Consider the following 24,759-nt stretch of genomic DNA (forward strand, 5'->3'; position numbering starts at 1 on the left):
GAAGCTGGATTTGTGTCCCCACTTCTTTAAGCCTCAGTTTTTCACCTGCAAAGTGGTGCTATCCACACCTTATCTTTCTTAATTATGGTGAAGATCAAACACTGTGAAACCATTGGTGACAAGGGTGGGGTCACCACCTTTGGCGTGTCCCATAAAAAACCAGGTTACTGAGGGACTGCAGGGAGGAGCAGGTGGGATTCTGAGAGGCTGGCACTGACAGCTAAGTCCCAGGAGGGCACATCCTACCTCATCTGGAATGCCATATTTTGATATGCTGCCTAAAAATTTACTGGCATTTTTAGGACTTGAGAGGGAAACAAGTGAAAACTTGGTAGGCCCATAAACCAACCTTGTAACCTGCTGTTTGCCCAGTGATAACTAGGCAGCTTACAATAGAATCACGTCCCAATTTTCAGAAACAACCTTGCAATAGTAATTCCATATACAAATCCCAAAACCCAGCCTATGTCTTCATTCCAACGTTACCATCTGTTCAGCATGAGATTCAGTCTAAAGTCAGACACAGAGTAATCTTTGTAGAAAGAGGCTTATTACAGAGATGAGGAAGGATACAAACCTCAATTCCGGGAGAGAGAGAGACAGAACTCTACTGAAAACTTTTATGTACCGGGACTGACCACTAATACTTTTGAAGCACCATTATTTCCTTTACCTGTGTCTCTGGGAATACAAGGTTGGGGGGAGGCAGCCAAAGCCCCTAAACTGAACTGCGCCCAGAATACCCACCGTGAACCCAAATTAACGTATTCACTTCATTTATACCAACCATAAAAATGGCTGATCGTAGTAAGTATTAATCTTAACTTTGTTTAAATTTGAGATGAATAAATCTGTGAGTGCTGCTTGGGATTTGGGGGCTCTGGAAGTCTTACTACATTTTTTTCAGCTGGACCCCAATCTGAATTCTACACTTTTCCAGATGTAGGCGTAGTTTGGACTTTGAACCCCAACACTTACCTGCACTGCAGATAGTCCTGGGAAGCAGCTGTCGTGCAACTTGCCTTCCTTGAGGTCTTCGGCGTTTAGCAGGAAACCCCTGGTTACAGTAAGTCTGGCCATCTCTTCCCTGTCATTATTAAGAGCAGACCTCCCTTCCTTGAGAGGCCAACACCATGTTACGTATGGTGTGTTCAGCTTGCTCATGGAACAGTATCTAAAGTGCTTCAGCTCCGTTTCCTGCTGGTACTGCACTACCTAAGTTTTAATGAACGTAAAGGTGAAGAAACTGTTATTTTTTTTTTTAATTAGGTAATCCACAGTTATAAAGTTATTGCCTCTTGGCCTAAGGCGAATGAGTTTTCTTCACAGTGCCCCACTGGCTCAGTATTGTCTACTTTCCCCCAAAGCAAAGCAGCTCCTTCACATCTTCCTGGAAATACCAAGGCCGCATTTCTGGAGCCCAGATGATTTTCTACTGGTCACTGCCTCCGTTTGTGTTTTTGTGTCTTTTCAAGATTTATTTTTTATTTGAGAGAGAGAGTACAAGCAGGGCGGGGAGGAGGGAAGGGCAGAGGGAGAAGCAGACTCCCCACTAAGCAGGAAGCCTGATGTAGGGACTCGATCCCAAGCCCCAGAGATCATGACCTGGACTGAAGGTTTAACCGACTGAGCCACCCAGGCGCCCCCCCATCCCCGTTTCTTAATACCGAAGTAATTGGGTGTAGGATAAATCTGGAAGCCCTAATTATCACCTGAACTTCTAAGATCAGCCTCACAGAGCACATCAGCCTCAGAGTGGGGGCATCTTCAGTCCCAGGAGCGATCTGAGGTTGGCGCGGCTTCCCGGACTCCAGAGGAGCCAGGCCACCTCCAGCAGAACCACTGCAGTCTGTCCCAGCAGCCCCTGTGCTGGTGGGCTTTTCAGTTTCTATGTGAAATGAGCAGCGTGGGGCATGTGGACTATATGACCCCGGTGGGGAGGCTGAGAGGAGCAGATCACCTTGGTAATGGATGCCAGGTGGCATGACGCATTCTCCTGTTGGAGTCACATAGGTAACATGGAGTGTGGGAACATTCAGCGACTAGAGAAACCCCATGAAAAGGAACAAAGACTCAAAGGCTAGCTAGGATACTGTCCGAGCACCCTCTCAAGAAGCAGTCTTTATTTGCATTTTAAGAGTGAACACATAGATGATAAATGCTGCAACAGATGGACAGAATGCTCAGTCCCTTTTTAACCAACTTCCCGGGGAGTCCCCTTCCTCCAGAAGCAGGCCAGTGGGATGCAAACACAGAAATCATGGCTGGTTCACCTCAGGGAGTAAACGCTGCAGCCTGATGCATTCCCGAGAAGTGTCTTCACTCAAGGTGAACACGGAGTAAACAGAATGCCAAGCTGTGTGTTGGAAACAAACATGACCCCCCGGTATACTGGCCGTGTGTGTGCCGTGACTAAAAAGGCAGGTGGTTATGTGGAATCCAGAGCACAATCCTCTGTAACTAAGAGCATTTTACTGGCAGCACTAACTGGAGGATACGGATGCTAACTGCAGCGTAGTTTCTGTCTCTTCCCATCCTGAAAGCAGCACAGCAGACAGGAAAGAGACAGGGAGCTGAGGTGGCCACTGTTACCAGGTCATGTCAGTCAGCCTGTGGGGACGACCAGATGGGCCGAATGAGGGCGCCCTCGGCTCTCCTCCCGGGGGTTCTTCTGTGTGGTGTGCAGTGCTTATTTACAGAAGGGTCACATAAAATCGTTAAACTACTAAAGGTATCCAAAAAAGGCCTGAGAAAATCTGGTTAAAATGTATAACCTTGTATTGCTACTGATGGGAGTAGTTGTCTTTATATCTTTTAAAAATAATAAAAAGATTCTGTTAAAAAATATATTTATCCAGAAAGATGTTGATTTGAACTCTAAAAAGCAATGCAGAATCCTCATTTTCCCTTTTGAATACAGAGCTTAATATTAAGTTCTGCTTGGAGCTCCCTTTCTAACTACAAGGCCACTCCTTCTTCTCTAGTGAACCTAGGCCTGTAGTGGGGTCTCCCTTGGCCTCTCCGTGGCAATCTGTCACTAGGGAAGGTGCGGAACACACCTACTTTGGTTCTGTGCTGTCTTATGTTTTGGCCAGCCTGCCGCCTCGAGAACAAGCCTCAGGCTCTCCTAGCTGTTCCTTCGGGGCCAGGATTAGCTGCCTTGGATTTAGCCTGGAGGATCCTGCTCTCAAATGAAGTGCCTTTATAAATTCAAATCAGACCCCTCAGGGTGGAGTGAGGTGGTTTGAAACTACTGGTAATTTTTAAGGCTAAGGCAACATCCGTGGTCATTTGTATAGCCTAATGTGATGCAAATAGTTACGCCTAATCTAAAAGGTATCCTGTACACGTTTCCTCTTTGACTCTAGCAGCGGTGGGTGGGTGGGATGGAATAAAGTGGAGATGGAGGAGGAGCAGTGGGAGTCCTAGAAACCCTGTATAAAGGTAAAAACAAAAGAATAGATCGGCACAGATTATCCATTTCTTTGGTGAACTGTAAAGAAGTGTCTCATAAATTTTCATAAACCACGCTCTAAAAAGGCTGCTGCTCTCAAATATAAAAGCACCCTGACTCTGCAATAACTTGTTTTGTTATCACTCCTTGATAAAAATTAATCTACAAACTTGCGGGGATTGGGGTTTTTGTCTAAAGCTGGTAGTAGTAAAAACGTGACCTGCAAGCCAATACATCTAATGGAAAGTGACAATGCTCTCCTCCCCTTAGCCTGGAGAAGGGGCCTGCTGGTCCCCAGCCCCTCCCCGGGGGAGTGTCATGGATGGGCCTGGGAGTCCCTGGTCCGGCACCTCTGCAGAAGGAAGGGCAGCTGCTGTTGGCTGCATGCATGCGAGGTGCAGTCCCTCGGCCCCGGGGCACTAGTGATGCAGCACTCCTGTGCGGCCCAGAACCTCTGCTTTGTGCAGCCGGTGAGCAGAAAGGTCTATTTCTCAGTGAGAGACAGCTGTAAGACTTGCTGGAGCTCCTCCTCCTCCTCCCGGAGCCGGAGCTCACGCTCCTCCAGCTCTTTGGCAGAGAGCTCCATGGCCAGCTGCAGGTCGCTATCAAAACGGCTTGTCTCGCTCGAAGCCCCAGGGTGCAGGCCTTCTGAGCTGGTGAGGAGGCTCTCCTGGATGGCCCTGTGGGGGGAAAGAGGTGGAAAAAGGAAAACAATTACCAATATCATCAGGGCAGCAGCAGCACCTACATTTAACTGCCTCCCAAGAATGCACCATACTGGGCACGGTGCCATTCAGTCCCCTCTACGTCTGAGGCAGGGTGCTGCATACAGGTGAGCAACTGGGGCTCAGAGAGGTGAGCAAACCCGCCCATGATCACTCAGCTGCTAAAGGATGGGGTCAGGAACTGAATTTGGATCTTCTTTAAAGCAAAACCTAAGTTTTCTTTCAGTGGGCTTTTATATATGCCTGGAGTACATGAAAATACTCCATAAAATAAATCTTTCCAGTCTTTACCCTCTCCTTTAAAAAGATAATCTACTCATCCCCGTATCTGTTCCCCAAAGCCTCCTCATTCTTAAAACTATCTACCTCCTGCTGAGGGCATCTAGACCCTGTGAGCATATACTCCTTGCAGAAGATCAGACCGCTCAAAAAGCATTTACTGGGAGCCTTTCTGCCAATGGCACTGGCCTGTGGCTAGTCAACAAATGGATCAACACTAAGTCCCATGTCGGCCTCACTTTAAAAGTTATGCCAGTCACCTCTCATACTGGGCGTCGTAGGCATGTGTCTGGCCGATCCCTCCATTCGAAGCTGGTCCTGAAAGTTCCTGCGAAAAACAAATATGATGGACATGAATACCTCCTAGAAGGAGGAGGCATCATACTGATAAGGCGACGAAAGCACAAGAACAAAATTTAAAAATTTTTCCATGTCCATTACTGATAACACCACATGAAAAATGAACAGAGACTTGGGTGATCTCAAACACGACACCTAAATGTCAGATGGAATGTGGTACACTACCCTGCTTAACGGCCAGAGCCTCTCATACTTGACACAGAATCCATCAAAAACAACCTTGGGCAAAGTTTAAATGAACAAGGCAGGTCATTCTTGTAAAGTAAGGTGACAATATGTAACTCAACATTTGTCATCTTTGACTTTGGCTACCCCCCTCCTTTGCAAAATTTATGGTCAACAAGGTTTATGCAGATACTGGGCAGGAGGGAGCAATGAGCTCACTTGAAGAAGGGCAAGGCGCACTGGAGGGACAGTGAGGTCCAAGGGCTGGGCTTCTCCCAGGAGGCCTCCCAAAGGCAATATGCTGGGTATGGGTGTGGCCCTTGGCCCAGCAGCTTCAGAAAACTAAATGGTTAAGAACAGATTGATGGGGAATGGAGGAGGGGAAGCACGTCCACTGCCCAACCTTGGAATCTCAAGAATAAAACCATAATGCCAAAAATCTGAGCTTGGACGCTGGAGTGTGGGTACCACTCTCAAACCTTGGGGGGGCCTGTGAGTTCAGGGGCTGGGCCTGCTTCATCAAAGAATCCTCGCTCTGCAAACATGTGCCAAATGAGCGATGGAAGGAAACAAGGAACCAAGAACAAACAGCAGAAGCCCAGGACACCAAAAGGTGGGGGACACAGAAAGACAGCCCGCCACAGCAGAATCAGAAAAGCACAAGAGGGCAGGGTTGGAAGGACTTGACATTGGGGGAGGAGGAGCTCAAGGCCTGCACTGTCCCAGGCAGATGAGACCTGGAGGAAGAACCACCTGAGGAGACCAAGGGCACCTGTTCTTACTCTGGTCTGCCCCACCCTTAGCTCTACCCTTTAGAGTCCCTGACAGTTTGGGATTATACCCTTTGCAACAGAGTAAAACATAGGAGTAAAAAACAAACTTAACAAACAAAGACTCAACCACCATTTTCATCACACACTGAGCAACCACAACACAATGACTAGTCTTCCCTTGGGAGGAAGCTAGGATTCAAATCCACATGCCTTCTTACAAGACGACCAACATGTGGACAATATTCCAGAAAAAAACAGGATGGGAGAAGCTAGCATGAACCTACGGTTTCAGTACTACATATCAGATAGAATGCTCTGAAAACTACGTGACTGTGGGCTGCATGGGTGAACCTGAGGAGAAGGAAGTCTGTCGGGAGACATCCTGTGAATGATGCCGACTTGGGCTGTGCACATGGTGTCAGAGAAGCAGCTTTTGGGAAAGACCAGGTGCAGAAAATAGGACCTCTGGGTACACCGAGAATCTGCCCAGCTTGTGATGTCCAGTGAGTCTCACAAATCAGCTACAGGTTGAACCCTCCCGTGCCCTGCCATTTGTTCTGCTAAATGCACCTGGCTCCTGCTGGACTCCAGTAAACTCTGCTGGATGGCAAACTGCATTAGCTCATAATCTTCATCTTGTAAATGCACATTTCTGCCATTGTCTTGAACGTGGTAAGAGTCTGGAATTTCAAATACAGACTGATCCACCTCAAAGTTTGTGACGTGGGAAGCTGAAACACAAAGGGTAAGAGTCGGTGCCTAAATCAGCAAAATAAATTTCCACTTCAAACTTAAAATTTTAAATATATAAAAATTTGTTGGGGCGCCTGGGTGGCTCAGTGGTTTAAGCCTCTGCCTTCAGCTCAGGTCATTGTCTCAGGGTCCTGGGATCGAGCCCCACATGGGGCTCTCTGCTCGGCAGGGAGCCTGCTTCCCCCTCTCTCTCTGCCTGCCTCTCTGCCTACTTGTGATCTCTCTCTGTCTATCAAATAAATAAATAAAAATCTTTAAAAAAAAATTTGTTCAGTTAGAAAACAAACGGATTAAAATGATTAAGATCATGAAACAAGATGGGATTGGGAGGGAGACAAACCATAAGTGACTCTTAATCTCACAAAACAAAGGGGGTTGGGAGAAGGGGGTGGGATTATGGACATTGGGGAGGGTATGTGCTTTGGTGAGTGCTGTGAAGTGTGTAAACCTGGTGATTCACAGACCTGTACCCCTGGGGATAAAAATATATGTTTATAAAAAAATAAAAAATTAAAAAATTTAAAAAAAATGATTAAGATATAGGTTTGCTGCTATGTGAGAGAGATTTTGAGGAACAATAACCTTGACAGGAAAGTACCATAATATAGCCTTTTCTTTCAGTCTTTTCCTTTAAGTAATAAAATTAACTCATGGTCATAAAAAAAATAAAGATCTCTGTCTCCCTACACCCTTTCTCTTATTTCCAAAGTCCTGAGGTAACCAGTGTTCCCTTGCATGTCTTTTGAGAAATGCGGTGTGTGTATGTGTGTGAATAATACATAGCCACACCAAGGACTCTTTGTAGTTTTCCCTTTTTTTACTATGGAATACAGTAAACATATAAAACAAAGTAAGATGTCTATAAACTAAACTAAAAATGATAATAAAACGGGGCACCTAGGTGGCTCAGTCGGTTGGGCATTCAACTCTTGGTTTCGGCTTAGGTCATGATCTTGGGGTCATGGAATTGAGTCCTGCACCAAGCCCTGAGTCAGGCTCCACATTCACTGTAGAGTCTGCTTGAGATTCTCTCCCCCTGTATCCCCCCTCACAGCTTACACATGTTCTCTGTCCCTCTCTCTCAAAAAATAATAAATGCCTGTGTATCCTTCAACTAGTCTAAGACACAGAACACCATTTTACCCCAGTAAAACAGACAAAACAACTAAAAAAAAAAAAAATCAGTTTTGTTTCTATATACTACCAACGAGTAACTGGAAAGTAAGTAAATAATCCACTTATAGTAGCCTCCAAAAGATAATGTGGATGAATGGCAAGGGAGCCTGAGGAAATTTTGTCAAGTAACAGAAATGCTCTACATCTTGACTGTGGTGGTTCTGTGGGTACACGCATTTGTCTAAAAGCACTGAACTGTCACACTTAAAGTGGGAGCATATTACTGTATATACAGTACACCTCAATAGAGCTGGTTTTTAAAACTATGCTTTTTTTTTTAAATACAAGTGGGGTCATATTCTATAAGTTTTTATACTGACTCTCAAAGAAATCTAACATTTTCATTCACTGCAGAGATCTATTTCATAAGATACTCCAATGTCAAACTGAATAATCAGTAATTAACTGGATGTGGTGGTGTTTTTTTTAAACCACAAAGCCCAACTTTTTTTTTTCTTTTTTTACCTGTATCAGCTTGGGTCCCTTCCACATTTTGAGATCCAGTTTCTTCAGCAGTGCTACAGCCATTGACATTTCCAAAGGTAATCCGTGCATTTAAGACATGAAACAATGGAATTTCTAACAAAATAAAAGCTTTTATAAATAAACTTTACAAGACTAATAGCCACCATTTACTGACTGCCTACTGTGCTTGTACACATCAAATATATTAACATAACTACCTTTCCCAATATACAGATGGGAGAACTGAGATTCAGAGAGGTTAAGCAGCTTTTCCTAGATCACAGTGAATAAGCAATTGAGCCCGCACTGAAGAATGTGTCACCAGTATGCAACTATCCAAACTGTAGATTCTTCACAAGTTCTATATATTGTGTTTAGGATTATGCATTCCACTACAGGCCCTAAAACATACTTAGGTATCAAAGATCTTGGTGTCAGAGGTCTTCCTCAGAAACAATCTAATTTGATGCCTAAGTTAAGTGTGACATGAAAACAATGAATGTTTTCCATTCATTCCCAATGATCCTTCTTTAAGCCATATTAAGCTAAAGGATCATTGTGACCTCCTCCATTATGTGTACTGTCTGCTACTTTTGCCTAAAATGTTCCAGTGCCAGGGTGCCGGGTGGCTTAGTTGGTTAACCATCTGTCTTCAGCTCAGGTCATGATCCTGGGGTCCTGGGATCAAGTCCCACATCTGGTTCCCTGCTCAGCTGGGAGCCTGCTTCTCCTTCTCCCCACCCCACCTCATCCCCCATCCCACTTGTGCTCTCTCTTGCCCTCTATCCAAATAAATAAATAAAATCTTAAAAAAACAAAAAAACATTCCAGTGCCCTGAAGTACATTCTGTCACCCACAGAAATGGCCAGAACCTGCAGGTGCTCCTGTGGCTTAGTAGTCAGTACCTATTTTGACAGGAAATCCAGGTGGGAATTCCAGTTTGATGAAATCTCTCAGCCGTGCAAAATGAGCACTGGTTCGGGCCATGAGATCAATGATGGGAATGACCTGCTCCACAAGAGAGAGCGGAAAGTCCTCACACATCCACAGTGTCGCTTTGAACCTGCAAGACAGACCAAGACAAGAGTGAGGCCAACACCCCCAGACAGGGAAAGTGAATGACTTGCACGCAGCTGGCGAGACAGCACCAGCCTCCTCCTGAATGCAGCCTTCCCAGCCACAGTACTTCTCTTAATGTGGAGCAGGGAAGGGACTAGACCTGTGCAGAATTCGGACGACCATGCAATCTGGCCATCAGGAGAAATGCCCAGCACGCTGACCTCCCCCTGCAGCAGCTGGAATTGACAGCAAGCGTAAAGGAACTGAGCGCTGGTGGATCTTTCCACTGGATCAGCTGAAGCTTGCTGGCAGTAAAAAGTAGAAGGAATTCTTATATCCCATCTCTATTCCATTTGGAAAAGGGCTAATAAGAAGGTGTGCAATCTGCTATTTGCTTTTCTCAGATAAAGTAACTTCCAAATGATGTTTAAAGGAAAGGGACACAAAAATGACAACACGACCCCAAGAAACAGCACAACTTCTGAAACAAGAATGCGTGTGGCTGCTGAGCCCCTCTTACTTTTGCGTTCTAATCGTCAGCTCTTTCGGCCTTCCAATGTCCCGGTCCTTCAGATCAAACTCTTCATTAAAGTATTCCTCAGGTGTGATGGCCGTGGGGTTGTTGGCGGTGGCACATTCCGTAGTGAGGTCCTGCCAAGCCAGAACTCAGGGGAATCAGAAATGCCAATTGGTGCTCACAAGTGGAGACCTATGGCACTCAGCCCCAGAGATGGATGTGTTAACCAGCTATGGATCAGGATGATCTAGTCTTTCCCCCCCGCCCCCGCTAACCGCGCCCCTCACATACTTTTTTTTTTAACTAAGTTATTACACAGAACAAGAAAATCCACAACGGTGTGAGGAAATGACACGGGAAGCCTAACGGGTCTCTCCATGTCAAACGTTTCTCTACTCTCTTTAGCATTTTTATCTCCTGACAGGAAAAAAGAAAAAAAGAGAGAAATGGCTGAAAGCACATAAGACCTAGGAGACCTGGAGCTTACATTCCAGCTCTGTCAGGCTCTTGCTCAGGACACTGGAAAGGGAATCTCAGTTTTCTGACCCTCTGACAGCCATTATACCAACTCCACAGAGTTCTCATAAGGATCAAGTAAGAAAATGTTTGTTAAGGTGCTCGGTTAAAACAGAAAGTCCTGAATCCTTTCTAAGTTTACAGTTGAGAGAGAAAGCACCTGAATTGCACAGTCATGACCCTCCTCTAAAATCTGTATTTGTAAGACTCATTTATTTCTCTTGCAAAAGAGTATCTCTGATTTCAGCTTGGGAGTGCTCTTCAGCCTTGCAGACAGAGAGGCCTGGTCAGGTTCAGTAAATGCCATCACAGCACAGCAAAGTCATGTCCTTTCTTGAACCTGAGAGCTCGCTGCTACCACTTACCCCTTGAGCACCAAACTGATGTTCCACAGTTCCCAGCAAAGATTCCAGTGGGTTCCTATCCGCTAGAGAAGGGAGGAAAAGTTTAATGTCTACTATTATGCCTTACTTGTGACTACAGAAAGAGATTCTTGTCCTGTTTTAAAGTTCTGGATCCCAGCTACCTACGTTAGGAAGTCCATTTATGGGCAGGCTAGTAAAATCATCTATAATAACCATCAGCTAATTTATCCCTCATAGGACATTTTTTATTAGGGTCTCTAACCTAGGTTAGCAACAGTTACAAGAACTCGAGTAGAAAGAATTTGGGTTTGGGAGTGAGCCTGGGGTGGGGGGCCACAGCGTTCTCATCTGTGAAACCAGAATCCTAGTAACAGTGGCGGTGGTGGAGGCACCCAACAATGACCGTGTGCTTGCCACACTCTGCAGGAACCTTGCAAAGGTTTGCATGAAGCAACTCATCCCATCCTCCCAAGGACCCCCATTTCACTGCTGAGGAACATGAGCCCCAGAGGGTAGGTAACTTAAGGCCAAACAACAGGCCACTGGTGGGGCTTGGATATAATCCCTGCGCATTGGCAGAGTTTGGGCTCATAGTCCAGGTTCTGTCCAGATCTTCCATGGTACAAGTTTGGACTGACTCGCTCATTTCAGGGAGAACTAGTCTCCAATACCTTTATCTACCTATATGTCAGATCCAGCAACTGTTCTTCAGAACACAAGCACAAACCCTCCTGCATGGCTTTAATTCCACTTGAAGCCAACTACAGGTAATATCTTCAAGAATGGGCCAGACAGGGGCCCCTGGGTGACTCAGTGGGTTAAGCCTCTGCCTCTGGCTCAGGTCACGATCTCAGAGTCCTGAAATCGAGCCCCGCATCAGGCTCTCTGCTCAGTGGGGAGCCTGCTTCCTCCTCTCTCTCTCTGCCTGCCTCTGCCTACTTGTGATCTCTCTCTCTCTCTCTCTCTCAATCTGTTAAATAAATAAATAAAAATCTTAAAAAAAAAAAATAATAATGAGCCAGACTAAGGAAATTTTTGTAAAAAATTAGGGTTAGGATGAGCCTGACCTGACCACATTCAACCCAAAACTTAATGAAGCCAACAAAGGCTCTCTCTCTCTAGGCCAAACAAAAGGTGGGGATTACCTTTATATCTCTTTTTCTCTTCCTCGGTCAGATGTTCTGTGCGGATTTTGGTTATCACACTCACATTGTTTACTGTGTAAACCTTGAGAGACGTGTGCAAAAGAACACAGTGACACAGGGAATCAAAACTCAATAAATAAGCATAGCAAGAGCAAGAATGCTGAAGCCAAAAAAAGAAAAAAGAAAAAATTCAGCAAAATAAAAATGAGAAATGGTTGACAATCATTAGGATCCTTCAGAGAAAAATATATAAGCTATCAACTTAGAAATGCATCAGCAGTTAATTTGCATCTCTGACAGTTTTAAATACTGAGGAGTGAACAGGGATGGCTGCAGCTTCCCGCCTGCCCTTTGTGTTGCTAAACACCCTTGAACAAAGGTCCTGATATTTAGGCCTCCCTGCTGGATTCCTATCACACTATTCCTATCCCACAGCCGCATCATGGGCTTCTGTACTGATCTGTGGTGATCTTATAACAGGACTGACTTAGACAGCCATCTGCTGGGCAGAAGGAAAACGGAACAAACACAAGGTTCTCTAAGACTTAACGAGGAAACTGGCAAGTCACTATTTAAAAAGCTATTCCCTCTACAGACAAAAAAATTATCCTCACCACCAGTCAGGGCTCTTGTTCTCAAGGCCGCCTGAGGAATGTGGGGTTCTGGAAGACCAAATCTCATGGTAAGCGGAATTAACTGTATGTGCCCTCCGTGGATTCCTGCACAATCAGAGACTCAAGGAAACCCACACAGCACTGGAGCGACAGTGTCTAAATGCATCTTGCTGAGCATGACGTTAAGTGTCTTTGCATACTCAGAGGTCACCAGAGAATCCTGTAGCAGCGGACTCTGGCCCTGGGAGACAGCAATCCCTGCGAGACTGCACGGCTACAGAGAAGCCAGCAAGTAGAGTGCTCCCGCTGACAAGACACCAGAGGCCCCGACTGACAGCAGTCTCTACTCTTGACAACTGTATTCTTAACACACTGACGTCATGCGAGTGGGTTGTCAAGTCACTGGTTACAATTAGGCTGACTACAAAAATGCGAGATTATTAAAGCTACTTTACTTTTCTTTTCTTCTTTAAACCCACTCAGGTTATAAAAAAAGATTGACATGCAGGTCTAATCTAATCCTTTCTTTTCATCCTTAAAGAATTAAAGGAATGGTCACTCCCCGGGGGATGACTGACACCCAGACTCACTTCTCTACAGGGCTGTTTCTCTTTGGCATACCTAGGGGCCTCCTCGGGACATGCTATTCTATTTTCTGAACGTCAGATCAGGTACAAATCCAAGTTGAGAGACGCCAAGCAGTACGTTATTCCCCAGAGTATCTCCACGGCAGAGGCATGAAAACAATCTGAACAGACTCCTCATTTGCATAGAAGCTAAATAGCTATATTAAATCTTATTTTAAGAGTTTCCTTTTACCTTTGCTTCGTAACCATTAACAACTTCTGCTTTATCTGTCCTCCAGCCCCAGAATCCGGATTTAGTTCTGATAAAAAGTGAACACCACAAATTTCTACATGTACAAAATGCCATTCAGATTTATCCCTGCCGCCTTTATAGTTTACTTCCCCCAGCTTAAGGCAGTGAAGGCCACTTGGTGACTATGGTCCTACTGTCCACAAAAGGATGCTCTTGGTGACAGATGGCTTACGCAGCCCCACCCCCTCCCACAGTTATTAATCAATTCACCTCACCCCTGGCATAGAAAGCCCCCACTCTTGGCTTCTTTAGAGAAACCGCCAGCACAGGGGACAAACATGGTGACACTGACTAGACAGCTGTCCTAAAGAAATGAAGATGACCAGCGTCCAAGGGCTCGCCATGAGGTGCGATCTGGGTCTGAGCATTTGTCTGGATCATCGAAACTGTGGGCATGGACGTCAGCAGCTCTGTTCCCATGAGCAGCCACAACTCAATCGAGGAAATCGTAGAACAAGAAGGCACAGACTATCCTGCTCCTCCAGAGAGAGGAGGTGGGGCAGGAACTCATCATTGTGGCGAGCTGCTTGGAGAAGCCATTAATGCCTGCAAAATGGCTTGGGAGTCACATGTTTTATCAGGTTTGGTGCAGCAGAGGAAAGGATGTTATGTTAAAAGCAGTTTTTCAGCCCAGGCATTAATTCCAGGTCTGTGGAACTGCTTTTAAAGTAACCCAGCATTCCAGCGGCAGCTATGGCGTTGGTCAAGGTGCCTGAAAACCCCAATTATTCCACTCAACATACTTCTGGGTAAAAATGCATTTAGAGCCAAGAGCGGCCAAAAGGCTGTGGTTCATTTTCAAAGCAGCTCATCCTGGGAAATACTATCACTCAGAGGGGAGCCCTGACCAGTCTGGTCTGCCCTTTTGTCTAGGACATCACATCCTAGCTCCACTCCATCACATTCTAGCTCCATGCTGCACTTGGCCCCATGCAGAACTGGCCTGCCTGCCTTCTGCTCTGACCCCAGAGGGAAGTGGGACATCACACAGGAAGCTCCAGGAACTGGCAGGTGAGCCAACTCACAACAAAGATACAGGCCATTTGCATCTCGTGTTTCCAAACGGCTTTATTAGACCAGATGGGGTATGCAAAGTTTTATGCGTACATTACAGCCCATCAGAGAAAGGAGGGACCAGAGCTTCACCTTTCCCATTAGTCCACAATGAAGGAAGAATGACCCATGGAGGGAGAGCGAGAAACCCTAAAGGGATTACACCAAATGCTAGGATCTCTACTTCACATTTCAGAAACAAAACTGAAATCTAGGGGGCAAGGGGTTAGGGTCCACACTGAGTCATAAACCCGAGTCCCCTCTTAGTCATCAAGAATTGAAAATCAAGAGACAGTTCTTTTAGTTAATAGATTCAGTCCTTGGTTCCTTGTCTTTCACCAAGTCACTTGATATTTTGGCCTGGGGAGAACTGTTTCCTGGCACACAGTCTTCCAAGGTACCAAAGGATGACTCAGTCTGTTCTCCTTCATCCTGCGGGGCCTGCTGGGGAAACGGAGCTGCGCCATTCTCCCTGGAGACTGCCATGCTGCTCAGTTCTCTGCATCTGCTTGGCTGGCAGTCCTGGCTGCTCCCCTTCCCTTTCCACTCCCCCTCTGACAGCTTGCTTATTAAATTCAGTGTCCTAGTTTAAAACCAAAAGTCTAATAACTCCTTGGCTCTTCATTAACTTTACATGCAGAGACATCTGAAAATGACAGGGGGACACCAGCTCCCCCTCTGCCATTTTTACCTCTGTTGAGACTGCCACACCAGGGGCCACTGAGCCAATGCTGCAGCATGGAGGCTGCTGAGCCATGCAGAGAAAGTCTCTGAGGGTGGCTGGGAATGTTCTGTTTAAGGCTGGCAGAGCCTAATCTTTGAGGGACGAGACCAACCCAGACTTCAGCCAGAGGGTATTTAAGGGAGGCCAAAAACTCATGCAGGAAGCAAGCCTCAGGCTATCAGAACAGATCAGAGGAAAGAAACGGACAAGAACGGCTATCACAAAAGAGCACACCTTCCAGATTCAATCAAACACACACTCCCACCTCCAGTAGGAAGGACTTGCGCACACCATTTCTACCACTCAAGTGGCTCCAAAACTCACTAACTGCATATTTAATTCTGAGCACCACCAAAAAAAGCACCTGTCTTCCAGAAACCCTTCCTGTGAGACCCACTGTCAGTTGCAAAAAAGGAGGTTAGCTTAAACCTTCTGAAAACCTAGTAACCATATGAATATCAGATGTGCCTTAGTCCTCCACACAAATGGAACGTGCCCTCGTATAACATGTACCTTCAGCCAGTAATCAGCACGATCTTTGTAAATTACACTTAAGAACACTGACTCTACCAACTCTGCCAGGGAACTAGAGGGAACAGCAGCTCTTCTCATGACATCTTAGGATCATGGGGACTTTAGCAGCATATCTCAAGATTCACTCCTTTCTTTCTTTCAAGGACACCGAAATCCAGAGAGACCAAGCCACCTCCCCAAAGCCACATAGTCATTCAGGGGCCCTGCCAGTGGCACTCAGTTCTTTTCACCCCCATCTCCACAGCTGGGCTGCAGCAGGGAGGGCAGGCTCCTCTCTTTCCAGCTTTCCCAACAGAACCCTAGCTGAAGGTGTCTGCAGAGGTGTGTGCCAAGCCTCAGGGGTCTGCCCCAAACCCTCCCAGGTAAAGTCACAGTCAGTCCCTAGTAGACAGCTATCACCTGGCAAGGCTGGTGATAGGGCACTGACCCCGCCTCACAGGGGTACCACTACCCAAGCAGCAGTGGTATTAGGATACCACACAGGCTGACACTTGGGTTTTCTCTTCTGCTACTAACAGATGCCCTAATTCCAATGCTCTATCTAAATTCGAAAAAAGGAGTATTTCAGTCTTATATTTGACTCATCAGAAAATTCTCAGTCTTACAAACTGATTTTATGGAAACAAAGAAAAGAAAAAGAGAGGAAAGGGAGTATATTCACTAAAAGTAAAGAAAGCCTATATCTAGGATAATATATGTCCATGTTATCTCAGGTTGTGCTGCTTTGGATTACAGAGAGCTGGATGTGAAATCCTAGGCAAACATTCAGGGCTCTTGCAGACTCCCTCAGCTCAATGTGTTTGGAGGTAAAAACACTCAGGCCAACGGCTCTGACAGCCTCTGCTTCCCCTACACTCAAAAGCTCTCCATGCCTCTGCCCAGCCCAGAGGCCGATGACCAGTTCTCGTCCAGGTTAACCAAGGTACAAACCTCTCCAGAAGTTTCTTCTGGTAGAATCTGGAAGAGAACCGAAAACTCCTCCAGACTCTTTCTCTAAACTCTCAGGCCTCACATGGGGAAAGGGCCACATTAAACTATACAGTAAGTGTGAATATGACTAATATCAGTACAACCACAATCAATACTGGGTCAGTTCTAGCTTCCAGAAACTCAAAGCTCCATGGTTTGGGACTAGGGAGTCTTATGGATCCCCAAACACCAGAACAAAAAATTCAAATAAAATCCATTAGAAAGGGCCCATAAAAGAATATGAAGACATTTCTCCAAGATGTAACCAATGTGCTGTAAAAATGATCTATGAAAGAGGAGGTCAGCTATGGCTTTTACTTGGTTAGAACAGAAAGCAATGTTAAAACCCACTACTGTTTATTATGCCGGATTAGAAAAATCCCAACCCACCCATAATTTCCGATTCATATCTACATTCGACTAAAGATAGCAGTAAAGGGATTAGATGTTAAAATGCAGAACCAAAATGCGTACCTTTCAAAAGCAATATTTTTAGTATCAAGGCTGGTGTTAATGACTGGGCTTGTGAGCCGCCTCTCAACTTCCCTGCCTTTTGGCTTCATCAAGTCCAGAGTGAGGCGCTCCATTTCCTGGGAAAGGTCAAAGTGTTCGGTGGTGACCACTCTGTCATCATGGTTGACTTCTATCAGCTCTGCCCGGTTGTCTGTTAATGGAAACCAGAGCATAACCAAGTGCCAGGCAAAAAAGACACAAAAACAAGGAAGCCTCAAAAGTTAAAATGCATCATCTCACATTTTTCCCCTCAAGTGCTATCAGATAAAACTTAAAGACTATTGATTATTCACTACCTACTTACATGGGGATTATCTGGCCAGTTTCCACAGCCCATAGGCCATCTTCCTCAGAACTACAGGCATTAAAAACAATTTGCCTTTTTCATTGGCAACACATCTATGCACTTTTTAAAATACACAACTTACAAATATACAATTTATATAACTAATGTAAATTGTTTATGCATCATGCTGGGCTGGCAATACAATTTTTCTCACCCTCCATCAGGAGGATTACGCCTGCTTGTTGAGGGAATATAAGGAGATACAAGACAGTCTCCCACTCAACGCTCAGGAATGAGGGACAGATGCATGTTAAAAGGGTAAATGATACAGGCAAGAGAATCAAGAGAACTATTCAAAAAAGAAAGAAAATTGAAGAATCGAGAGCTGAAAAGTTAACAAGAATAACCAAAAAAGAAAAAAAAACGTGCCTCAGACAGGGTCAGATAAAGTATAAACACATTTTGATGGTCAAAAAGCAGTCTGTAGGGGCGCCTGGGTGGCTCAGTGGGTTAAGCCGCTGCCTTCGGCTCAGGTCATGATCTCAGGGTCCTGGGATCGAGTCCCACATCGGGCTCTCTGCTCAGCGGGGAGCCTGCTTCCTCCTCTCTCTCTCTGCCTGCCTCTCTGCCTACTTGTGATCTCTGTCTCTCTCTCTGTTCAATAAATAAATAAAATATTAAAAAAAAAAAAAAAAAAAAAAGCAGTCTGTAACTTAGCGTGAGCAGTGATTATGAAAACAGAACAGAATCACTCACCTTCTCCCTTAAATATAAAACTACGCCTCCCTCTTATCCAGCTCATGTTCTCAAATCCCAGCAATGTGATATCCACACGCAGCTTGGCACCACTTTTCCAAATGCGACACACATCGTTCGGGCATATTCTGGAAACCAAGGGCACTACAGAAGAGAAACGTACTACTGAGGAGAAACCTGAGGGCCAAGCAGAACATGTAGGGCCAGGAAATCTGGATTGGGACTTTAATAAAAGGAAAGCAGTGGTTGGATAGTGACTGCCAGACAGAACTGGGCTTGGCTCCCACACTGAGGATCCAGGTGGTCACTTTTAAAAAACAGACCTTCTGTTCTACAGTTCTTTATAAAAGTGTAGGTGTATGTCTTACCCAGAGAAGACCCTGAATGAATCTCCCAGAGGTATTTTCGATCCCAAAACTGAAAGTCTCTCTGTGACCATCACCACCACCATCAGGGCTATACAGCGTGTCCACCTGGCCTTCCTGCTCACATACACTGCTCTGGCCACATGGCCATGACCTGCCACATTGCCACATCCACCCTTCAAAATATCAGACCTAACACAGCTAAGATCTGTGGCTGCTTCGGCATTGAAAAGAACTTGTAAGGTTTCCAGAAGAACCTGAAATTCTCTTCTGTTACATACTTTTTACTTCATTTAAATGTTTCATTACAAATATGACTTCTTGCCTGACAGAAAAATTGGGTGTGAAACAGCTGGGAACCTGGGAATTAAGAGCTGTCATTAACTGATCTACAAGAAATAGAAGTGGAACATCTATGAAAATTACTGTCGGTCAACTTGCCCTACATAAGATTTTAGAGAAATACATCCATTTTGTAAAAAAAACTAAGCTATCCCACCATTTGTCTCATCTTCTTCCATAGAATAACAAGTTTAAATGAAGCAAGTTGAACCACATAAGGAAATGAGTAATAAATTATGGCAAATCTACTTACTAAAATTTTAGCCATTTAAAAAACCTAATAATATGGACAGGTATCAGTTCTAAGTGACCAAAAAAGGAGACAAAATTGTCTATATATTATCTTTACAAGATGCTCAAGAGAAAAATCCCTATGTGTGGAGGAGAAAACTAGAAGGAAAATATCCAAAGCATGAACAGTAGTTGCACTTAAGTGGGACTATAGGTGGCTGTTTTTTCATACTCTTTTCTACACATTTCTTAGATTTAAGAAAAAAAAAAAAAAATACATTCAGGGCACCTGGGTGGCTCAGTTGTTAAGTGTCTGCCTTCAGATCCCAGGATCTTCATGATCCCAGGATCGGGGTCCCTCCTCTGTGGGAAGCCACTTCTCCCTCTCCTATTCTCCCTGCTTGTGTTCCCTCTCTCACTGTGTCTCTCTCTGTCAAATAAATAAATTAATTTTTTTTAAAAATTCTGTTTTTATAAAGGAAAAGTAAACGTATATTCAGGCTCAATAATTTTGGAAACAAATAAAATAGAAAGCCCAGAGCCACTCACCCCAGCTGGTGAATTCCCATTTCATCTGCACATAGAAATCTGGAGCCTGAAGGACAAAGGTTTAAAGTAAATGATCCTTAGCACTATTAAACCGAACACAAACATGGTAAGGGTTAATGAGGTTTTAGGTTTGGGGGTTTAAGTTTGGGTGGGGAGGAGGAGAGAACACAGAAAATAAGAAACATAAAATGCAAACCCATCAAAGTAAATGGTTATTTTATACACAGGCTGTTATTTTATCTTGATATAAAATATGTCTAGACAGTTAAAAAAGTTAACTAAGAGCAACAAGGTTAGAGAGGGATAAAATCAAATCTGATTTAGGACTCATTCTGGTTCCTAACAGTAGCAGAAAGATGAGCCTGGAAGATGGGCCTAGACACTGCCATGCAATGTGGGTAGCAGGCTATTCTGAACAAAGAGAAAGAAACATCAATTTCATCTATTCTATCTGCCTGACTGCAACAGGTTTTGTGTGCTGGGAAGGGCTTCATATTTACTGGACCTCCAAACCAGAGGAGGCTGCCAGACATCACCTCTCTAAGAAGTTCATGTTCCCTCCAGTTCTTCTTAAACTTTGAGAATTTGGCTTTATAAAATTTTATACCACCAGAGAAGTCCTGTTTAGGGCGACTTTCTGATCTGCCCTAAATTCTTACAGAAGGTTCTTGGAGAGCTTACTTAAGAAATCCGACAGTTACTATCCAAGAAGAGAAATGCCAGAAATTCCAGGTGTTGCTCTGTTACCCCTCTGTCCACAATGGCTTTGTCGTGGTTTTTACAGAAGCAACGGAAAGGAAGACCAAGAATCTACCCTTAAGTAAAATCAGGATTCCAGTGATGGGCAAAGGCTCACCGAGGGGCAGCAGACAAGAATGGGGAGGGCTTGTTTTAAAGAGCCAATGTTAAAAGACAAAATGTCAGCAACAACATCTGGAGACCTGGGCACACAGGTCATTCACAGGCTCTGTTTAACTTCAAGCAGAGAACACAACCCAATGCAGTTTACTGGTATGGCTCAGTACAGGTTAAAAAACAGAAAGTCCTTTACATGGCATTTTTAAAATGAAGAGTGACCACACATTAAGTCAGTTTCTGATTTGCCAAGTGGGCAAATGTGTTTTTAGTTCCTCCTCCAGTAAGCTAGACAAGAAAACAAGAAATCCCCTTGATCTTTCGCACATTCACACACAACGCAGCTTAAAAACAACGCAGACAACTATTTCATATTTCATGGAAGGTTTTGTGTACTCTGTGAAAAATGAGTATCTCTGGGAACAATTTTGCTTGAGTGTCAGAGAAATACATTTTTTACAAAGTGTGCTCAGATAATGAGCAGTGATTGTCTTACAGCAAAGCTGTTCCTTTTCTCAACAGAGCTGTTAATTTTTCTCAAGAAACATGTTGACTAAAGTTGTAAAGTGGATTTACCTAGCAAATATCTTTGGAGATATTTTGGGAAGCTCCCTTATGTACTTAAGAATAAATGACACGAAAATTGAAGCACTGATACTTTCTTGTCTCCCACAGCTCTGAGAACATTCCATGACTGGCTCCTAAGATGGTTCTTGTAGGTAACAGACACTTTGTGGAGAAGGGCAACCATGAAGCAGAACAGTCCATGAGCCTAGAAGTAAATTTTCATAAAAATGACCTCCAAATGTCACAGAGCCCATACACTTTAATTCACAGATAACAGTCTTTACGGGCAATGCCTGTGGGGGGGGGGGGGGGGGGGACAGTCTTTACGGGACCAAAACCAATGGTTGTAAATAAATTAAGCCAATGGACCGGAAGTCACAAAATGCTAATGCCTAGAGTCAACAAGTGGCAAGGAGAAGGTGCATACACACTTCAGAGCCTCAAGAAGCCTTGGAAATCCCTGTACAGTATCCAATGCTCATCACAGCTTCCTCAAGATGACCTATGCTCAGGGGCACCTTGTGGGGGCTCAGTCGGTTAAGTATCCAACTCTTGATTTCGGCTCAGGTCATGATGTCCCGGTTGTGAGATCGAGCCCTGTCTCGGGCTTCATACTGGGTGTGGAGCCTGCTAAAGATTCTGTCTCCCTCTGCCCTCCCCAGCACCATCATCCCACCCCCCGCCCCCGCCCTCATTCACATGTGCACGCACACTTTCTCTCTCAAAAGAAAGATGACCAATGCTTAGAACGCCACTGTTAAGAAAACAGTTACCTAGACAAATTGCTTCATGTCCATTTGTGTTCAGTTACAAGTCTTGAGCCGCACTTAGAAGGGTAGGTCTAGTGACGGAGAAACGAAATCTGTGAAAGACCTCATACATTTAATAGATGAGGGATAATGCCCTTTGGTACTAAATATACCGTTATTACTATTTGTTACACTCGTGGGAAGGTACACGTGGACATCTAACTGTGTCTCTCCAGCTATGTTGTCAGCATTTAACTCAAATTATGGCATCGCCACATTTTTATGGATACCTCAAGAATCTTCTGGAGCAGCTCAGGAACTCCTTCAAGGGCCATGGATGTGTTGTGGTAGTCCCGATGCTGAAGAACGGTATACACCATCTCGGGGTCACCGGTGCTCACAGCCTCGTGTAAAACTGAAAACCAAAAAGGTGAAACTTCATCATCCAGTAGTCTCATACTGTGACAGACTCCTAAGCTAGTTCGAAGTGAGTCTACAGATCAAAGACAAACATTTTCTTCAAAGAGCAAGAGAGGCTACAGCCCCACCTTACTTTTACAACCATGACTGCTTATCGCTAGCTCTTAACTGAGTGAAAAGAAAATATAGGGCTTGTAGCCTCTTGAGCAAGCCGACTTCCATCCTCCCCCCACACCTCCTCTCTTACCACTGGTTCTGAAATCCTGACAGTGTCTTCAGAGAGCAGGCTTTACCTGTGTGATCACACAACTGGGGTTATATGTGGATTGGGCAGGTAGGGCTTATGTATATCTTTGCTCAGCCAACACAGAATTAATTACTCTGACCAACAGAGAGCTTGCAAGCAAGTGAAATGCCAGGATATCCCTGGAAGCAGCCATAATTTCGTTTTCATTTTGCCTATCCTGACAGATTCAATGGAGTTACCATCACATTCCTCAGGAGGAATCTGGCCTCCATACTCATGTGTGATGAAGGGTTTGCACTGAGAGCTGCTTTCTGGATAGGAGTCGCCCTCCACTGAGGGCTTCTGGCCCAGGACACAGTTCGGACCATTGTGCCGCAGGTCTCTGAGGCCCGCATCTCCTCGCCCCGGCCCCTACTCCCAAGAGAGAAAGAGTCTTAATATAAAGATAACTTGAGGGCAATTATCATTGAGACTCACCTTTATTCAGAAAGAGACATCAAAACAAAAGGCTTTCAGATATTTTCAAAATATACTTGCCTGTCCATCCCTCACGATTTTCTTTTGTAACATCTGCTTTATGTCGGAGCAAGACTCTAGCAGATTCCAAATGTCCCAAAGAAACAGCAAGATGCAATAAGGTTCGACCTCGTGGATCCAGAGCCTCCACATTCTGTGAAGTAAACACTGGCATTTATATAATTGTATATATTAAATCAAAATAAGGAAATGTGTGAGAGATAAAATTTAATATAAAATGGAAAATTGCACGTTAGAGCAGTGTGTGGAAGAAAGAATGCTTGCATGCGGGGGTGGCTGAAATATTAATTTGAGGCTATAATAAAGATGATGGTGGGGCGCCTGGGTGGCTCAGTGGGTTAAAGCCTCTGCCTTCAGCTCAGGTCATGATCTCAGGGTCCTGGGATCAAGCCCCACATCGGGCTCTCTGCTCAGCAGGGAGCCTAATTCCCACCCCACTCTCTCTGCCTGCCTCTGACTGCTTGTGATCTCTGCCAAATAAGTAAATTAAATCTTTAAAAAAAAAAAAAATGATGGTTACTGAGTTCCTTTTTCTATAAAGTGAAGCACCTAAGAAACAAACACTAGCCGTAGGCCTCGGATCATCAGGCACGTCTTATGCCCTCCACAGCACTCAAAAGAAGTCTAAATAAAGCCGGGGCTTTAATGAATGCAACCAGCCCATGACACAGAACATGGGGGATTTCTCAAGCATGTATCAGGTCTAGAACAGGAAGTAGAGGACTTTAACCAAACGGAAAGCACAGAAGAGAACTGGGGTCAGACTAAAACTACATTCTCTAGCTGGGTTCCCACCAGAACGCCACTCTCATTGCTCTGTATGGAGCTCCAAGTACCCTGAAGCAGCAGCATCCACAGGTCCTACAATGAGCACGATTTGCCAGACAGGGACATGGACATATTTATAGGTAAATGTGAGAAGAGACACATGCCACTGTTGTCCATTTCCCCTTGAAGGTTTTCTTCCCCATGCTAGACACAGCCATCTGGCTTCTACTCTTCATTCCTATTCCTGTCCTCCTTCCCCCAACCTGCGCTGGGTAGAGAGCCAAGTGGCAGTTTCTCTGGTTTGAACTCAGTCTGAATGGCCGAAGGCTGCCTTCCAAAGATGGCTCTGAACGTTCTTCCAAGGACACAATAAACTACCATGGGACTTCTAGGATGTAAAACGTTTTAAGTGCTCAACTATTTCTCTGGAAATGTGCTTTTATCTTGATTTGAGATGCTAGTTGTTGTGCAGGCATTAACTGCAGCTTCCAAAGATAACCAGAATGTTCCACTTACTGGCCACATGGGAGAAAGGTAAGCAGAACTAAACAGCTACTGCCCAACAGCTACTGGACCTCCCTGTTCTGCAAAGGGCATCATGGCTACCGTGCAGACAGCAACTGTTCTCGAGGAATGACAGCAGTGGCCAAAGACATTCTGCAAAGCAAGCACATGTCCTCCTGGACCAATCCCAGACGTCAGTGTTCTCTCTGGTGCTGGAATACCAACACATCTCCTGGAATGGGGCCCACAGCACCTCCCAGGATTCCCTGGCTTTCCCCAAGGGCATGGCTTGTCCCTCTCACCAGAGACACTGATCTTCTTCCAAAGGGCCGGATCCAAGACTCATATCTCATATTCCCTAGCTTCCGCGACCCAGGTCTCTAATTTGCATTAAACCATTATTTTTTAAAAAGTAATCTAGCTAAAGATTTTTACCTGAGTTGCAGTTTAGCAGGAGAGACATAATTAACAAGTTCATTACCTCTTTACATATCTGTTATATAAACTGTTTCCTCACCTAACAAGTTCAGTCTATGGGAAAGGT

General features: G+C 44.8%; 1 protein-coding gene across 2 annotated transcripts in view; it reads right to left on the bottom strand.

Annotated features, from left to right (window-relative positions):
- Positions 1-2,090: 2,090 nt before the first annotated feature.
- ANKRD13A (ankyrin repeat domain 13A) overlaps positions 2,091-24,759 on the bottom strand; it is a 32,872-nt gene continuing 10,203 nt past the window's right edge. For both annotated transcript variants that reach the window (XM_059139007.1, XM_059139008.1), the window contains 14 exons: positions 22,944-23,076; positions 22,030-22,154; positions 19,569-19,614; positions 18,082-18,225; positions 17,001-17,190; positions 13,187-13,253; positions 11,754-11,835; positions 10,609-10,670; positions 9,731-9,861; positions 9,057-9,214; positions 8,151-8,264; positions 6,327-6,487; positions 4,719-4,786; positions 2,091-4,134 (listed from right to left, as the gene is read on the bottom strand). In XM_059139007.1, the coding sequence (XP_058994990.1) occupies positions 3,939-4,134; positions 4,719-4,786; positions 6,327-6,487; positions 8,151-8,264; positions 9,057-9,214; positions 9,731-9,861; positions 10,609-10,670; positions 11,754-11,835; positions 13,187-13,253; positions 17,001-17,190; positions 18,082-18,225; positions 19,569-19,614; positions 22,030-22,154; positions 22,944-23,076 (1,677 nt within the window). In that variant the 3' untranslated portion in view covers positions 2,091-3,938. The remainder of the gene's footprint in view (positions 4,135-4,718; positions 4,787-6,326; positions 6,488-8,150; positions 8,265-9,056; positions 9,215-9,730; positions 9,862-10,608; positions 10,671-11,753; positions 11,836-13,186; positions 13,254-17,000; positions 17,191-18,081; positions 18,226-19,568; positions 19,615-22,029; positions 22,155-22,943; positions 23,077-24,759) is intronic.

Source organism: Mustela lutreola, chromosome 11 (genome assembly GCF_030435805.1).
Source record: "Mustela lutreola isolate mMusLut2 chromosome 11, mMusLut2.pri, whole genome shotgun sequence".
Classification (NCBI taxonomy): Eukaryota; Metazoa; Chordata; class Mammalia; order Carnivora; family Mustelidae; genus Mustela; species Mustela lutreola.